The sequence below is a fragment of the Carassius gibelio genome, chromosome A22 (assembly GCF_023724105.1).
Source record: "Carassius gibelio isolate Cgi1373 ecotype wild population from Czech Republic chromosome A22, carGib1.2-hapl.c, whole genome shotgun sequence".
Lineage (NCBI taxonomy): Eukaryota > Metazoa > Chordata > Actinopteri > Cypriniformes > Cyprinidae > Carassius > Carassius gibelio.
In genome coordinates, this window is record NC_068392.1 from 18,434,499 (window position 1) to 18,453,760 (window position 19,262).

General features: G+C 41.3%; 1 protein-coding gene across 1 annotated transcript in view; it reads right to left on the minus strand.

The window, feature by feature from the left end:
- slit1b (slit homolog 1b (Drosophila)) overlaps positions 1-18,288 on the minus strand; it is a 42,163-nt gene extending 23,875 nt beyond the window's left edge. Inside the window, exons 1-4 of the mRNA XM_052539111.1 lie at positions 17,690-18,288; positions 7,124-7,195; positions 6,800-6,871; positions 5,177-5,248 (exon numbers count right to left, since the gene is read on the minus strand). Of these exons, the coding sequence (XP_052395071.1) occupies positions 5,177-5,248; positions 6,800-6,871; positions 7,124-7,195; positions 17,690-17,895 (422 nt within the window). The 5' untranslated portion in view covers positions 17,896-18,288. The remainder of the gene's footprint in view (positions 1-5,176; positions 5,249-6,799; positions 6,872-7,123; positions 7,196-17,689) is intronic.
- Between the last annotated feature and the right edge of the window lie 974 nt (positions 18,289-19,262).

The following is a 19,262-nucleotide window of genomic DNA, read 5'->3' on the forward strand; positions in this document are numbered from 1 at the left end:
GACATCGGTCATATTTGACCCACATATGCATTCAGTGGGGCTAGTTTAATTGCACATACCTACTAGGGCTAATTAAATTAATTTGTCATTCATGTAAATGTAAGCAATAATTTATTCTCTGTGTTATCTTCTACTTTACAGCTTATTACCTGTGAATGCTAGTCACTGGTTACTGGTCAACTCTGGTCAACTCTGGTCAACTCTGGTCAACTCTATCATCCCAATGATATCACGTATTAATGAGTCAAAGTCAGGGATATCAATATGAACTCAACGTTTCTCATTGGATTCAGGAGTGAAGTTGCTCTATATTTGTATTGTGTGTATCAATTGCAACCTCAGGGCAACAAAACCGTACTCTAGGTTAGATAAGTGTTTAATTGAGTCCAATTGTTTGATAAAATGCTAACATTTTCAAAACATCGTTTTCTTATCAAATTTGGGTCATAATGAGACCCTTACAACGGAAAGGAAAATATTGTTTTAATAGCATAACCTTCAGTGTAAACGTACATTAAATTTTACAACTTTGTTGCTACGGCAGTTCTAAAATGATTGTAAAAATGACTAGATAAACTTTTAAGCTCAAATAATTCTGAAGTTTTAACATATAAGTTAATGAAATATATACGTTAACATTTTTGCTCCTCCACAAATTGGCTTAATTCACTTACATTGTGACTTCCTCCCCACAACTTTGATATTTACTTTTTTTGTTTATATCAAACAATTAATGAGTCTAATTTATTTTTGTGGTAATCAGCATTACTTAAATAAGTATTTCTGTTTGTTTTTAACTTGTTTTACTGACTCCTGAATATATACAGAACTCAAGAAGCATCGTGATAATGTAATGCAGGCTTGCATTATTTACATGTAACACTGCCAATTGTCTATCACATCAAACTAATTTAAACACATTCTAACTTCATATCCGTCTTATCCATCTTTAAAAACTAAGGGAAACCTGAAAAACCTCCTAAACTCTGGGAAGAAAAGCCTGCAGTGCTCTCAGTGTGAGCACAGGGTTTCCTGGTAACCCCCTTTAATTAAAGCTGTTGCCAAAGATGTTCAGTTTGCATTTGCTGTGGTCCCAACCTGGCTGACATACAGAGGTGAAGGCAAACAGTACGGCTAGTAAGACTGCTCAACCTCTGCAAATATTACACTCCAGATCTTTTATTTGAAAACCCTTGAAAGAGGGCAAGAAGAAGAAGACAAAAGAGACCTGAGTGGGAAAAACGAGCAACAAGTTGTGGGATCTGAGAGACTGCGACTAACCACACTGGTTTCCTTTTGTTAGCCGTCGTCTTTCTTACATTTGTCTTTTTGTGTTTGACATACTGTTTACTGAGGGATATTAAATGTTAGCAAAGGCAAAACTCATTCATCAGAGCTCAAAGACAGTGAAGAAAGTAAACCGAGAGAAAATGGATGAACGAATAAGAGACTGAAAAAAATCCAACACTGTGCCTTTTAAATTGTTACACATATTATATACAACCAGATCTATAGATAGTTAAACTTACTATGTTTTTTTTTAGTTAGCTTATGTTTTGTAAGATAAACATTAAACACTCTATGTAATAGTTAGCATTAGCTTATCATAGCTAGCTGATTATCATGCCAGCCTACATGTCTTCCATGTAATTACCAAAACCTGAACTCTGCTTCACATTACAACCTCGGGTGTGCAGTTATTTTCAATAATTCAAGGTACTATCATAAATAATTCCTCATGTCACCACTTGCACTACAACTAGGCAGACGTCTGACTCAAGCACATTTTGTGTGACCGGCCAGTGAACTGTAAGAGGTGGTTAATTGTGCCATTATTGCATAACTTTACAAGGAACGCCTCCAAAATGACCATTATATTACCATGTAGAATAATCATTCAGCATAATGATTCCTTCAAGACCAGCAACATATTTAAAGCAACAACAAACCACAGATCTTTGTAAGTTGAAAAGCAAAAAACGTTCTAGTAAAATAACCAGTTAGCATAACATGTACTACTAGCACTACAAAACACTTTAGAAATACACTATATGCTTTTAAAGTTTGGGCTAGGTCATCTGCTCACATGAACTTTGTCAATAGTATGTTGCAAAGCTAACAATGAGATGCATACTGTACTGTACATACAACATAACTTTAAAAACATACACACAACTCAAACATGTTTTATCTTCAAGGATCTCTGCAATTAACATTTTGGATTAAAAAAAAAATCCCTCAATTTTCAGAGAAGTGCATTTAATTGTATTGAATGTGATCTTGAACTCTACTTGAAAATAATATATTATATATTATTTCTCAAAAAAGGTGCTCAATTCATTTTGCATTTTTAGTTCAACTAACAAGCTGTTCCAAAGCAGTGTGCCTTTAACAGAAAATGTGGATTGAGATAATTTTGTTTTACTCTTAGGCACTATGCAGTTTTGTGTAGAGATGCCTATACTACTCTATTTTACTACTAATTGGTAAATGATATCTGGAGCAAGCTTACTGGTACAATTTAAAACCATTTTAATAAGAGACAGATTCATAAAATTGTCAAAACTAAGCAAACTGTCTTTTTGTACAATTTTGTAATGATGCCATCTGATTGATTTCTTGTCAAAATGTTTAAGGTTTGTTTATATAGGGATCCAACAGGTTTGATAGTAAATTTAGATACTGTTCCATTGCATTCATATATAACTTAGCTGATTTAAATGATCTAATCATATAAAAGCAATTCAGGTTTGTTCTGATGGTTTTACAAAGCCTCTTTACATGCACATCAAATTTTAATTGAGAATATAAGATAACGCCTAAAGATTTAAAATCACTAACTCTTTCTATTGCATTGAAACTCTAATTAATTCAAAGTCTAGCAGTTATTTTGGCACCACAGTGAAACACCAGTCATTTCATTTGTTAATAAATCTGCTGCTGATATATAAATTACTGTGTCATCTGCATGAAACTGACGTTTAGTTTCCTTTCAACAATTTGGTAAGTCATATAAGTATTGTAATGTATAAGGAAAACAATAAAGGACCTAAAATTGAAATATTTTAATGTGTTGACTAACATATTAAAACACATGTAAAGTATTTAATTACAGTTCTAACTGTAGTGTTAATATTACATTTAAATGATTACATTTAAAATTGCAACTTCATTACACATGTATAATTAAAATATATTTAAAGACACAACTATGCACTTCAATAGAATTTACATTAAAGTATTTTGTATTTTAGAAAAGATGCTTAAAATAAATACTTTGAATTAACATTCTGAAATAATTTGAAATAGCATAAAAATTTACTTAAATCCAACTTAAATGGGTCAAAAAAGGACTCTAAACTACTACACATTTGCATTCAGTTCACACTTAAATATATTATTTTAAAGTATATTATTTTCATAATAATTACGCTTTTAAATAGTATGTTAAAGTGTACTTTTTTGCAAATGAATTCCAATTGATTTCTGTATTAGTATGTTTGCTAAGCTAACAACGGGATATGATAATAAACATAGCACACAAAACACATCACAAAAAATATTGGGTGAAACAATATAGTCAACTGTTTTTATCAATACATCAAAGTACTGAACAAACTTTGCTGTTGTTTTTTAACTGAGCTTGTTGGATGTTGCTGTTCATGCTTTTGTCCTAAATGAGATTTGAGGCAATATCATTTTAATTCCTACAATTCAAGAGTGCACTTATACTCTTTAAAATGCTGTCTTCATATGCAGCTCACTAGTTTTTGGAATAAAGCTGTTCACACTACAGCATCCTGTCAAATGAAATCAGTTTCTGAGCGTTCCTGGAGAGAGACTAAATAACTTGAATACTGAAGAATAATTAGTCTTTTCTGTCATCATCATTGGTTCTTAACATACACATTCTAAGCTAAGTTCACACATCGTTAGCGCAAAATAAAACTTTTGCTACCTACAGTGACAGAGTTGAGAAAAAAAATCGACATACCAATCATAATTAGCAATCACCCCTGTTATTTCCCCTCTTGATTAAATGTGTTAATTAATTGTGCATGGAGAACACCACCGTGGTGCCAATTAGCAAAGCTATCCTAATGAATCTTCGAGTATTAGGAAACTATTACTTGTTTTAATGAACTAGCTCTTGCTTTGTTTTAATTGTTCACCACAAAATTCAAACACAGAGCAAGAAAAAATCCACATGACCCACATTATCATAAACCAATATTCCTGAGGTTACCAAAACGAGTGTCTCCCTATGAATTCCATTTATAATAGCAGACATCTTTCCCTAAAGGCATGTGTGGGTGGTTGGGGGTGTTCGCAGGCAGATTGACTGAACGCACCACATCCATATGGCAACTCACTAATGAGACAACGTGTGAAATGGCATGAACAAACAACCAAATAACAAGCAAACACAGCTGTCCTTAACTATTTGTTCGCACCCATTATGCCTCTTTCCGTACTCCCACACATTCCTACATAGTTTCTTTTTTGACCCACTGCCCCCAACAGAGGAGACTTCACCAACTGTATTTGTATTCAATGATAAAAACCCTTGGCCAAACAACAGCTCACTAACCTAAGCTCTTATTTGGACAAGAATGTCCAGGAAGATGCAACAAAAATACATCAAAGGTGTTTTGAAGCAAATTCATTGGTAGAAACTAGGCTAGGCAAATTAGCTAGATACTATATTTTTGTCATGTTCATTGTCATATTTCAAAGACAATAAATTTATGAAATTGCCTAGAAATTGCAAGTACCATGCAATTAAGTGTGTGAAAACATTACATTTAGTTCCCACTTAAGTATATTCCTTCCGCAGTAATCTTTTCTAAAGTTTACTTCTTTTTCACAAAGGTTGATTCCACTTGAGAATGGTATTAGCATGTTAATGCATGTACAATAGGATATGATAGTAAACATAGCATAATAAACACAGAACACAAAAAATAAATGGTAAAACATTTTGACTAACCACAGCTAACTAACCTCAGCACTTATTAAGATGATATTTTCCAGGAAGTCGCTACACAGAATGTTTTGGTGAATATTTATTAGCAGAAGCTATTGCTAGAGTTATTGTTATGTTGTTGTGTGAAATTTCTATGGTTCCATCTCAACAAGCATTTCCTGATGTTTCTGATAAGGAGCAGTCACTCACAGTCTGGAGAGAGTGGGATTTTTCAGGAACAGGAGCTCTGGGAGTTGCTGGAGACGGTTTCGGTTGAGACGTCTACAGGAAGCACAAAGACATACAGCTCACAGTTAAACCCAGTTTAAAGATTATTAACTAATTGTCCTTACAGAGTGTAGCTTTCAAAGAAATTAATTTTGTGCCCGATTCTAATTAGTTCCACAAATTGTAGGGTTGTATTAGTCAACCCTGTTACCAAAATCATTGCTCTTGTAAAGTTATTTAAATTCAAATATTTTCTTAATTTGTGGTAAACTTAAAGCCAATATTTGGCCACAGACTAGCTTAATTTTGAAACTTTCAACCCTGTTTCCCATTCTGATATTGGCTTAGATGCCTGAGGGGAGCACATAGATATACTGCTCAGTAAACCCAATTTGGGAAACGATATAAGACATGAATAGATGCAGTTCATTTGAAAAGTCAAATTTGATCCAAAGAAAAACTCTGTTACTATTATTGGATTCCAGGCACAGTGCGGAATCATCCAAGATTCTTTTGTGAAATCTGGATTTTATTAGGTCAGAGGAACATATCAAAAATATGTAAAAAGGAAAATGAAGGTTAATTTCAAAATTACTATGATTAATTTTACACATACAGCTCTGGGGACTCATGGAGCCCAGATATTAGGAAAGTGGTCAATTCCAACAGATGATAGTTAAAGATAGTTAAATGCTACACATTTTATATTAACCCTATCCCTATTAATCTTACTGTAACATTTTTGATCTGAACATTTCTAAGGCCTTTAAATTATCAACATGATTGTCTGATTGCTAGTTACTTTTTAGCAAGTAAAAGTCCTTTTAGTACAAATTTAAAACGTTCACCTTCAGGTAGTGGCTCACATGCCCATTTGCTTATACAGTCTTATACAGAGCTTACACCAATAAAATTAAGCATTTAAATATCACCTTAAGACATATTATTGGTAGAGATAGAGTGATGATGACTAACATTTATTTTATTTTATGAACGTAGTCTCCTAAACTGTTATAAAAAAATTCTGATTGATTTACTTTACATGCATTCAGAATTTCATCTTATGTTTGCCCATATAAATATCAGCATCTGCACCAAATTGCATATGTGTTTGGGCCTTTGAATAAAACTGAGATGCTTTTCTTCCTACATTATGAGCTTCATATTCTCATTTTATCATATTTATACAAGTCATAATAGTCTGATCCATCAAATATAATTATTGTCTCAACATGCTCAAGGATATTATATTGTACCAGTTTCTAACTAGTTGCACAAATTGTGGCCAATTCTGTTACCAACGTTATTGTTATAATGAATTTATAGTAAGTACCTAACAAACATTTTCATAATTTATGGTAAACTACAAGCCAATATTTGTCTCAAACTAGCTTAGTTTAGACATTTTCAACCCTGTTATCTATTCTGAAATATATCTATATATAGAAAGAGAGACTTCTGTTTTTAGAATTTGTCTAAAGGTTTAATAACTATTTCATTTCAAATGATATGAATCATATAAATATAATTTCATATGTCATGCTTTACAATGTTAAAATCTTCAAAACAGAATACTGTATTACAAAGAGAATTATTTAAACTCACAGTCTGTCCAACTCCTTCAGATCACTGAAGGCTGCTCTATCAATATTGACAATCTGGTTATCCATGAGGTGCCTGTATAAATTCATAAAGTAATGCACAGTGAGAGTTAAAAAGAAACAAACATTCATCACAAAGTGGAGAAAGTGAAGTGTTGAAGAACGGCCACACATTCCATTCCAAACTGTTGCTTACATGTTCAAATGTGCTCTTGCCTGCTTTCTAGTTATAGTTGTGGCATATATAAAACTATTTTAATGCCCGGATCTCTATACATTACAAAATACAAATCAGATTGATGTGAAAAAATAAATGGATAAAACTCACAGAATTCGGAGGTGCTTTAGGCCAGCGAAGTCATCCTTGCCAATATGTGTGAGGTTATTTGTGTTCAAGTCTCTTTAAAAGAAAGATGAAAGAGGTATTGTTAATCACAAGTGAAATAGTAATTATAACTTACTATTTTAAATAACAGCCAATGAGTTAATAAATCAACGGCAATAAAAAAAAAGTCAACCCTGTTACCAACATTTTTGTTATTGTAATGTTAAGAAAAGTACCTAACAAATATTTTCTTAATTTATGCTAAACTACAAAAGTCAACATTTGACTCCAAACTAGCTTATTTTATATATTTTCAACCATGTTACCCATTCTGATATATTATATTATTCATATTTATATTAAATGGGGGTTGGACAGAGAAGAAATATGATATGGAAAGAAATACATGAAATGGAATGAAAGGAGGTGGACAAGGTGAGGCTTAAATAAGTGATAATTCAGTTTGTGCATTTCAAAAGGAAGTGATGCAACAGCAATGATTAAACAAAAGTCAGCTAGGTAATTTAATTAATATCTCAATAGTTTGTCCTTGACATTCATGAGATTAATGTAGGCATTAATCTAATTTTTTGGACACCAGCACACAGGCGTGAATGAACTGAAACCAAAGAAATGGATATATAATTCTATAAAGACTGCAATTTGTGCATGCAAAGCAGGGTTACATTCATTGTTTAGAGGTGAACGCTGACAGGCCGCCCCTTTTGTAGTGGAAATATACATTTACACACACGTAGACTAGTGTCACCTGGGACATGGGTTGTAATGGCACTATTGTGGAAAAGAGCCCAGGTGTGACCAATCAAGGCAGTGAATGAGGCGACTCCTTTAATCCTTTAATTAGGCCTGCATCTGCGGCCAACACTGGGACCATTAATGTGGAAAATTGGACACAAAAGCAGCTTGATCTCTTTATCTGCTATACACCCCTACAGTTACAATGAGAGCTTGAAAAAGAAGCTAATGGCTTGACACAAAGATATACATAACCAAAAGACCTTAAGTTCTGCAAGCGCAGTCATGTGGCAATAAAGAGTCTATATATAATGCATGCATTTGCAAGGGTTCATTATCAGGCCCAATTAACGTTGAGAAAATATATTAGGAAAATAATAATTAATTTAATAAAAAGCAGTTAAGACTACTCCTAATAATTTATGTAATTATTAATTTTAAAGCATATTCTCAGCGCAAATACCCTTTTGGGTGGTTTATTTTGGACTTTTTTTTTCTCAGAGAAATAAAATTGAGCAGATTGAATTATTTACAATTTATTAGTTTTCAGGGCTAATAACTATCACTAGGCCTTCAAAGTCAAATTTGTTGGTGTTGCAGAAAAACAATTTTGAATATTAATAACGTTTTAAGTAATTTTCATAGCAATATAGTGAAAATTGAAAAGTTTGAAAAACTACTCAAATGGAATCTAGATATGTGTTGGGGAATATCTATCTTATATGTCTGTCTGTCTGTCTGTCCGTCTCTCTGTCTGTTGTTCCCTGTTACACAAGTTACTGACCAATGAATGACCCTAAATTAACAAGAAAAAACTATTTAGCCTCAAACTAGTAAAGATCAGAGACAAATCGTAAACAGATTATAGGCTACATTTTCAATCCTGTTACTTGCAACCCTATTACCCATGCTGCTAAATGAACTCTGGGGAGCTAAAATAGAGAAAAAGATGGGACAATTCTTCAGGCCCTGGTCAAATTAGGGAGACTGGAAATTTCAGCATTAACCTGCAAAATGATTGTTAGGGGAGCCCAAATCCATGTTCAAATTGTTCCCTTACAATTTCAACCCAGTAACTTGCTACCCTTTTACCCACTCTGGCATACATATACAAATGGGGGCAATGTGACACGGGGGAGGTTGGGATGAGTATGACGGCACTGGTCAGATGAGGGACCCAGCAATCTCAGCATTCCCCCAGAGTATGATTTTAAGGGGAGCCCAGAATGATATCCGGTGCACTATTAGTACTCCTGCACAGATATCTATGAACCTTCAGAGTTTGTTGCATACCAATTTACCATAAATCAGATGTGGTCTCTTGTGAATAGCTAAGTTTATATTAAACACTACTAATAGATTGGTTTAGGCTAGAATTTTGGTGTTTTACAGGTTACATTGAACATATATTTAATTTAATGGAATGTTTTTGTTTTTTTTTGGACTCAAACTAGCTAAGATCGACTGAGTGGCAGATTAATGTAGGCTACATCTTCAAAACCTGTTACCCATTCTGCTATACACATAAACACAGGGGGAATGGTTGGGACAATTCTATGGGCCCTGATCAGACAGAAGGCGAAGCAATTTTTAGCCTTACCCCTGGAACACGATTTTAAGGGGAATCTGAGTCCATAACCTGTCCAGGAGGCCCATGAGCCCTATTAACGCTCCTAAATAAGCACCTACACACCTTCAAAGTTTGGTCCTTAACAATCATCCATCCCATACTTCCAATTCAGCCTCTTCTAAACATTTTACACTAAACATATATTTCATGTAATGGACTTTCTTTTTCTAGAAACCATCATCCAGTCTCATGTAGGTTACATTTTCAACCCTGTTACTCATTCTGGTATATACCTTCGCACCTTCAGTGTTCGGCCACTACCAATCACTAATCACAAATTAAGGGTCTTCAATGTTTTTCACGGTGAGAAAGAACTCTGATACCAAATGTGTGAAGCAGAGCAATATATTAAGCGTACAGCCTTTGGTGTTAATAGAAAATTATATAGCCTCAAAAGTGCGAAAAGCTGCTTACTTTACAACTACTAAGTTTGTGATCAATATATAAAAATCAATAAATTACTCTACACTGCGTAATGAATCTCCTACTTAGTCTCGTTGTTTACTAATTAAGCGGATTCAAAAAAACGTAAACGTTTTGAGCGGTGAGTGGATTCCAACTTACACACCTCTGATTGGCCATTGCATTCAGGAGATCAACAAACCTTGTCTTTCATTAGCTAGATTTCTCACTGCTGCAAAAACACACTGTACATAGGAACATTTCACATTCTCCAAAGCTCAAACTCAAAGGAGTATTTTCTAAATCTTGCTTTAGTTTTACGGTGCTTACATTTAAAAATGACTATGGGTTTTTTGTTGTTGTATTTGTTGCTTGTTTACCTATGTTTTCATTTTTGAAACCAAAAATGATTTGTGTTCAAACATTGATTGGTGGACCCCCTGCAGTACCGCTGCAGATCCCCGGTTAAAGACCCTTGCACTAGATATTTAATACAATGGTCTCATCAATCAGTTTACATTCATGTTCAATTCATTTCATTCAAAAGGCAAAAACAGCTTGTACAGATATATCCTGTCCGTTCTCAACTCTATAATTGGCTAGTGATATCATGTAGAGCCGTTTGAGTGCTGCAAGCCTCAGCAGCCTTTTGCCCTCCTTCCCGACCCTCGCCTCCCCCAGCCAACTCAAATAACGGCGCCTCCGCAGCTCCATTCTTTACCACTGCTTGGGCAAAGCTCAGGGGACCATGGGGGATATTATTTGGCTAGTGCAGTCTCCTTGATAAATGACTCTGTTTGCTGTGCATCGCCTAGGGAATGTCCTCCTCACTATAGAGCCGCTGGCTGTTATCAATATTGCTTTCACTGCTAATTGTTCAACAGGGTTGAACACATTGAACCTCATCTAAATGCCTTTTCATTGTTCTTTGCGGCACTTTCCTGAATTGTTTGTTTGTCCTGAAACATCATTCCTGTTGGGGAAAGGGTCTGGTCACATTTGCAGTCAAGGATGAAATCCAGTAATTGGGAATTAAGGGCGAAAGATTTCCTTAAGCATATTTCGCAATGGGTTCAAGCTGGTCACATGGATTTTCCCCAATGACCAACAGAAGTTTGTTTGGTTTGACTTCTGTTTGAGTTCGGCTTCATACATTATTACACTGTTGACAACAGACGATGCAAAATTTCGCTGACCACAACTTATATGTTACTCACAAGTCGTCATTTTTGATTTGGGGCTCTGAATATACAAGTTAATGAATGTTTTGATTTAATTTGTGAATTAACTACTTCAGTTTGTTCTGGTCAGAAGGCTTGGACATAGTCACTAGAGTAGTATGGATTACTTTTCCAATACTTTTTTGTTGTAGAAAACTTTCAGGCATTTTAATTATATCTATGGAAACTTGTGCAGAAGAAAGAAAGTCATACAGGTTCGGCATGACATGACAGAATTAAACGATTTTTAGTTGAACAATTCTTTTAAATGCAACATATTGCAATTGGAGGCACTGCTATGCAATACAACAATCTTAGGAAACAAACACATGATACATCTCAGTATGATCTGAAAGTGCACTCGAGGAGGATGATAACCGGAATCACGTCCTCCGAATCAATGGACATTATGTCCTGCAGTATCAGTTACTTTTGACATCTCTTGAGCTGCATGGAGGGTTTGATGGACATGCTCTGAGAGCTCTAACATAAGGTACTCTAACCTCTGAGACACACAAACATGCTCATATACAGAGCTGGTGCATAATTTAAAGGCCGACACTGTAAACACAACCAGAAAACAACAACTGTGTTGTACATTCTCTGAATAAAATATAACTGTCACAGTGTCTGGGTTGTTGTTCCCCGGGGTTCCACTAGATGTCCTCCTTCTCACGGTGCCTGTCCCAGATCACTTCCTGTTCCCTTATATGGTCACCTTCCTCCTTGTTACCTGATTGATTGTTCACCCCACCTGTCTCCTGTTTCCCAATTATCCTTCTGTGTATAAATACCCAGTCTGTCTTAGTCTATGTCACGGAGTCCTTGTCTGATGTCATTGTGTTTCAGGTCCATCAGTCTTGCTTTGTCTTACCCTATGTGTCTCATTCTCTCGTTCCACCAGACTTCCTCTACCTTGCCGTTCTTCCGAGTTCCCCGTTTCATCCGGTTCCCTTTTTGTTTGATTTGTCTCTCATGACTGTTTATTTTGTATTTACCCCTCTGTTTAAATAAAACCCTTACCTGCATTTGGATCTACCCTCTCTTTGTGTTTTTCCCCAATACCTGTCGTGACAGAAGGACTCCGTCATGCCTAGATCCAGCGGTGTGGGATTTCGAATCGGTTCCCCAGCCACCATGGAGGAACGGAGGGGGAGATACCAGAACTTAATCACCCTTCATCAAGAGGGAAGTGAGGTGGGTGGTCTGGCGCAATTGTTTTGGACTATGGCAGTCGGGCTAGGTTACAATGATGCAGCACTAAAGGATTTATTTAATAATTGCCTGGATGATCCTTTACCTTCATGGGAGATGAAGGGGTTAGAGATACTGGACTTTTGGGGGTTTACCAATTACCTGCACCATCGTGCCCAGTGGAATGCAACAACCACACCAGAGTGTCCAGACAAGGCTGCCAGCTCAGCCCCACAGCACAAGATGGGCGCCAGCCCAACCCCACAGCACAGGATGGCCGCCAACCCAGCCCCACAACCCAAGATGGCCACCAGCCCAGCCCCACAGCCCAAGATGGCCGCCAACCTAGCGTCACAGCCCAAGATGGCCGCCAGCCCAGCACCACAGCACAAGATGGCCGACTCAACGCCACCGACTCCCCATCGTAGAGGGCGGAGGAGGAGAAAGGCAGCTGCTATTCCCGAGGCGGAGCCCGAGGCAGTTCCCGAGGCGGAGCCCGATGCAGTTCCCGAGGCGGTGCCCGATGCAGTTCCCGAGGCGGTTCCCGATGCTGTTTCCGAGGCGGTGCCCGATGCAGTTCCCGAGGCGAAGCCCGATGCAGTTCCCGAGGCGGTGCCCGATGCTGTTTCCGAGGCGGTGCCCTATGCAGTTCCCGAGGCGGAGCCCGATGCAGTTCCCGAGGCGGAGCCCGATGCAGTTCCCGAGGCGGTGCTCGATGCAGTTTCCGAGGCGGTGCCCGATGCAGTTTCCGAGGCGGTGCCCGATGCAGTTTCCGAGGCGGTGCCCGATGCAGTTTCCGAGGCGGTGCCCGATGCAGTTCCCGAGGCGGTGCCCGATGCAGTTCCCGAGGCGGAGCCCGATGCAGTTCCCGAGGCGGAGCCCGATGCAGTTCCCGAGGCGGTGCCCGATGCTGTTCCCGAGGCCGAGGTCGTTCCCGAGGTGGTGCCCGATGCTGTTCCCGAGGCGAAGCCCGATGCAGTTCCCGAGGCAGTGCCCGATGCTGTTCCCGAGGCGGTGCCCGATGCTGTTTCCGAGGCGGTGCCCGATGCAATTCCCGAGGCGGAGCCCGATGCAGTTCCCGAGGCGGAGCCCGATGCAGTTCCCGAGGCGGTGCCCGATGCTGTTTCCGAGGCGGTGCCCGATGCAGTTCCCGAGGCGGAGCCCGATGCAGTTCCCGAGGCGGTGCCCGATGCAGTTCCCGAGGCGAAGCCCGATGCAGTTCCCGATGCAGTTCCCGAGGCGGTGCCCGATGCTGTTTCCGAGGCGGTGCCCTATGCAGTTCCCGAGGCGGAGCCCGATGCAGTTCCCGAGGCGGTGCTCGATGCAGTTCCCGAGGCGGTGCTCGATGCAGTTCCCGAGGCGGTGCCCGATGCAGTTCCCGAGGCGGAGCCCGAGGCAGTTCCCGAGGCGGAGCCCGATGCAGTTCCCGAGGCGGTGCTCGATGCAGTTCCCGAGGCGGTGCCCGATGCAGTTTCCGAGGCGGTGCTCGATGCAGTTCCCGAGGCGGTGCCCGATGCAGTTTCCGAGGCGGTGCCCGATGCAGTTCCCGAGGCGGTGCCCGATGCTGTTCCCGAGGCGAAGCCCGATGCAGTTCCCGATGCAGTTCCCGAGGCGGTGCCCGATGCTGTTTCCGAGGCGGTGCCCTATGCAGTTCCCGAGGCGGAGCCCGATGCAGTTCCCGAGGCGGTGCTCGATGCAGTTCCCGAGGCGGTGCTCGATGCAGTTCCCGAGGCGGTGCCCGATGCAGTTCCCGAGGCGGTGCCCGATGCAGTGCCCGAGGCGGTGCCCGAGGCGGAGCCCGATGCTGTTCCCGAGGCGGAGCCCGATGCTGTTCCCGAGGCGGAGCCCGATGCTGTTCCCGAGGCGGAGCCCGATGCTGTTCCCGAGGCGGTGCCCGATGCTGTTTCCGAGGCGGTGCCCGATGCTGTTTCCGAGGCGGTGCCCGATGCAGTTCCCGAGGCGGAGCCCGATGCAGTTCCCGAGGCGGAGCCCGATGCAGTTCCCGAGGCGGTGCCCGATGCTGTTTCCGAGGCGGTGCCCGATGCAGTTCCCGAGGCGGAGCCCGATGCTGTTTCCGAGGCGGAGCCCGATGCAGTTCCCGAGGCGGAGCCCGATGCAGTTCCCGAGGCGGTGCTCGATGCAGTTCCCGAGGCGGTGCCCGATGCAGTTCCCGAGGCGGTGCCCGATGCAGTTCCCGAGGCGGTGCCCGAGGCGGAGCCCGATGCTGTTCCCGAGGCGGAGCCCGATGCTGTTCCCGAGGCGGAGCCCGATGCAGTTCCCGAGGCGGTGCCCGATGCTGTTCCCGAGGCGGTGCCCGATGCTGTTTCCGAGGCGGTGCCCGATGCAGTTCCCGAGGCGGAGCCCGATGCAGTTCCCGAGGCGGAGCCCGATGCAGTTCCCGAGGCGGAGCCCGATGCTGTTCCCGAGGCGGTGCCCGATGCTGTTTCCGAGGCGGAGCCCGATGCTGTTTCCGAGGCGGAGCCCGATGCTGTTTCCGAGGCGGAGCCCGATGCAGTTCCCGAGGCGGAGCCCGATGCAGTTCCCGAGGCGGAGCCCGATGCAGTTCCCGAGGCGGTGCCCGATGCAGTTCCCGAGGCGGTGCCCGATGCAGTTCCCGAGGCGGTGCCCGATGCAGTTCCCGAGGCGGTGCCCGATGCAGTTCCCGAGGCGAAGCCCGATGCGGTTCCCGATGCAGTTCCCGAGGCGGTGCCCGATGCTGCTTCCGAGGCGGAGCCCGATGCAGTTCCCGAGGCGGTGCTCGATGCAGTTCCCGAGGCGGTGCTCGATGCAGTTCCCGAGGCGGTGCCCGATGCTGTTCCCGAGGCGGAGCCCGATGCTGTTCCCGAGGCGGAGCCCGATGCAGTTCCCGAGGCGGTGCCCGATGCTGTTCCCGAGGCCGAGGTCGTTCCCGAGGCGGTGCCCGATGCAGTTCCCGAGGCGGAGCCCGATGCAGTTCCCGAGGCGGAGCCCGATGCAGTTCCCGAGGCGGAGCCCGATGCTGTTCCCGAGGCGGTGCCCGATGCTGTTCCCGAGGCGGTGCCCGAGGTTGTTCCCGAGGCGGTGCCCGATGTTGTTCCCGAGGCGGTGTCCGTTACAGTTCCCGAGGCGGTGACCACAAGGCCGTGGTGGTCTTCGGCTCCGCCCTGGGAGACTCTGGCGGTGACCACGAGGACGTGGTGGTCATCCGCTCCGCCCTGGGGGACTCTGGCGGTGACCACGAGGACGTGGTGGTCGTCCACTCCACCCTGGGGGACTCTGGTGATGACCATGAGGACGTGGTGGTCTTCTGCTCCGACCTACTGGACTCCGGCCTCGACCACAGAGACGTGGTGGTCTTCCGCTCCGCCCTGGAGGGCTCTGGCCTTGACCACACGGCTGTGGTGGTCATCTGCTCCGTCCTATTGGACGCCTCAACATGTCCTTCATGGACTTATGTTTTGTGTTTTTTGAGTTCTGTTTCTGTCTGTTCTCTTTAGTTTAGTCTGGCCCTCCGTCCCTCCCCTTGTACCTCCTCCGGTCCTCCTCCCTCCTGATCTCCCGGTTTTATGTATCATTTCTGGTGTTTGTCCCCCATGTGTTCCTTTTCTGGCCCTCCGTCCCTCCCCCTGAGCCTCCACCTGTCCGCCTCCCTCCTGGTCTCTGTGTCATGTTTTGTCTTTAAGCGTCTGGTAGCCGCTCCGTAGAGGGGGGGTACTGTCACAGTGTCTGGGTTGTTGTTCCCCGGGGTTCCACTAGATGTCCTCCTTCTCACGGTGCCTGTCCCAGATCACTTCCTGTTCCCTTATATGGTCACCTTCCTCCTTGTTACCTGATTGATTGTTCACCCCACCTGTCTCCTGTTTCCCAATTATCCTTCTGTGTATAAATACCCAGTCTGTCTTAGTCTATGTCACGGAGTCCTTGTCTGATGTCATTGTGTTTCAGGTCCATCAGTCTTGCTTTGTCTTACCCTATGTGTCTCATTCTCTCGTTCCACCAGACTTCCTCTACCTTGCCGTTCTTCCGAGTTCCCCGTTTCATCCGGTTCCCTTTTTGTTTGATTTGTCTCTCATGACTGTTTATTTTGTATTTACCCCTCTGTTTAAATAAAACCCTTACCTGCATTTGGATCTACCCTCTCTTTGTGTTTTTCCCCAATACCTGTCGTGACAATAACTGACTGTGCACATCTATCTATCTATCTATCTATCTATCTGTCTGTCTGTCTGTCTGTCTGTCTGTGTTACTAACATAATTCCTATAAACAGATTTTTTTTTTCTATGTAAACAGTATATTTCTAGTCCACATTAAATATATCATGCAAATGTTATTGGGTTTACCATACCATTATCTTGATCTTGACCTGACTTACATGATCAGGAGTTTTGGGTTTCATTGGGTTTCATTCTGTACAGACAAGCTCAGTGAGCTATACTTAAACAGCAATGCACCGATAATTTAGCCAATACCGATAAACCGATAATAGTACTTATTCCTAGTTATTTTTCCTAGTTACTTTTATTTTTTAGTTTTACTCGTTAATTTATTTAGTTTTATTGTATTCCTTTTGTATATTTATATGAAATTTGTTTGTTTTAGTTATAGTAATTTTAGTACTTCAACTTATTTTATTTCAGTTCAATTAGTTGTCAACATAAATTTTCTAATTGTAAAGTTTATGTAATATTTATATTTTTACCTAATTTCAGCTTTATTTTAATTGCAGAAAATGATGTTAAACAAATTTCATTAGCAATATCAAACAATCAATTATATCTGATGAATGTCAAATATTAAATGTAACTGTATACTCCAGTCCAGTTTAAATAAAAGTAAACAATTAAAAAAAAAAATTATATATATTGAAAAAAACGTAAAAACTTTTTTTAAGTGAATTTATTTGGCAAAGAACTGTATGAAAAATTTATATTTATATCAATATTTAGATTTGTTAACGGTGTAAACATTAGTATTGATTTTAAAGATTATCTTTGACAGAGTCTGAGATTATGGCAAAGATAATCTAAATAACCAAGTGATACCGATAATTTACGGCACTGATATATTGTGCATTCCAAATGCATCACTAAACTTATATTCCATGTTTTTACAAACTAAGTGGCAAGTCAATATCATTATGTAGTTATTGTTTTGAACACAGAACATTCCTTAAATTGCCAGATATAATTTTTGGATAAAATTGGATCTAAACTATCCCTAGACATACTTTACAGATTCAGAATGTAAGTATCAAGCACATAAAATACATCCTGTTAAAGCCAAGCAAGGTGATGAGTGTCAGCCTACGCCATTCACAAATCCACAATCATGCACATACATTAGAGTGACGTCTCGTGACACAGCTGCAGTCAGCAGATCATACTCACAGTCGTTCTGTGTTCTTTGGTATATTTCGTGGCACGTTTTTGAAGGCAAGTCCATGGCAGTCCACAGTGGTGCCTGTGCAGGAGCAGTGAGGAGGACATGCTCCAGACTGACCCGTCAGGAGAAGGGCGCACAGCAAACCCCAGATCCACCAACCACAGCTGGGAAGCATCAGTTCAGCATTCAGACAGCCAGTCCTGACCGGCATCTCTAACCCAAAGCTCAAAGAAGTGCGTCTGAACCTCTATGGATGCTGCAAATGCCCAAACATGTACTACAGGACCGTTATCACTTCTTGAAACACTCAAAATGTCAAAAACAAAGAGTGAAAGTAAAGCCAACAGACCGCAGATCCCTCAGGAATAACAGAACTTGTTATTTTCTTCTCTCCAGACTGTTTTTTTGGCTGGTCTTTGTGTGATGCTTGTCTTTCTACAGTGATCCCCTCTCTCTCTCTCTCTCTCTCTCTCTCTCTCTCTCTCTCCCCTTCTGTCTTTCTTGCTCTTTCTTTCCTCCAGGGTAGAGCTCTGGAAAAAAAAAAAGACAGACTCGTGCAATCTCCCACACTCGTCCTCCCTCATTCACATATAGGCATCGTCCATCAAAGGATCTACAAATCACAGCTTCTAACTCCTCCCAGTCAATATTACACCCTCCAACGGTTTCTAACGGTCACACACACACACACACAGTAATGGGAGACCTGCAGATGTCCTGCTCTCTCTCTCTCTCTCTCTCTCTCTCTCTCTCTCTCTCTCTCTGGGTAATTACAGTCTCTGGCTGCGTGGGGTCTGGACGAGGAAGAGGGAGGAGGACGAGGCTCTACAAACACAAGAACTGAGCATTTATGTGCACACAAGTATAACTTTATGGAAGAATATGTTTAGGGAAAGATATATAAAATGTATTATTTACAGCGCAATCGATAGTTATTTTTTGTAAACGGAAAGGCTGTACTAAGTACATGTTGTAAACTCTAAGCTAGGTTTAATAAGTTATTTGTTTTAACTTGGACATTTCTCATTCCATAGACAAATTACCCAATCAAGCAATGGACCATGAATATAAACTATAATTATATATATACATTGCTCTCTTTATACTTTATTTATTTATATTCATAGTATACTTATATAGTATGTATATATACTACTTATATTCATAGTATACTTATATAGTATGTATATATACTACTGTATGTGTGTGTGTGTGTGTATATATAATACAGTATATGAATTAGTGACTGAATATATATATATATATATATATATATATATATATATATATATATATATATATATATAAGCATCACACTGCCTCCGCCGGCTTGCCTTCTTCCCAAAGTGCACCTTCCCATCAGAACCAGTATTAATTGTCTTGAGTTTGCTGAATTGGACCACATACATGCCTATGGGACATGCCCCCCCCCCCCCCCCCCCATCATATGAAACCTAACACTGAATGTGAGTGAAGAGTGTAAGATATTAATGTAAACAGCTTTAGAGATTATTATGAGAGTTATTGAGAGAGCTTGAAGTCGCTAGACTGATCTGAAATTGTTCTTTGCTCTCTCTC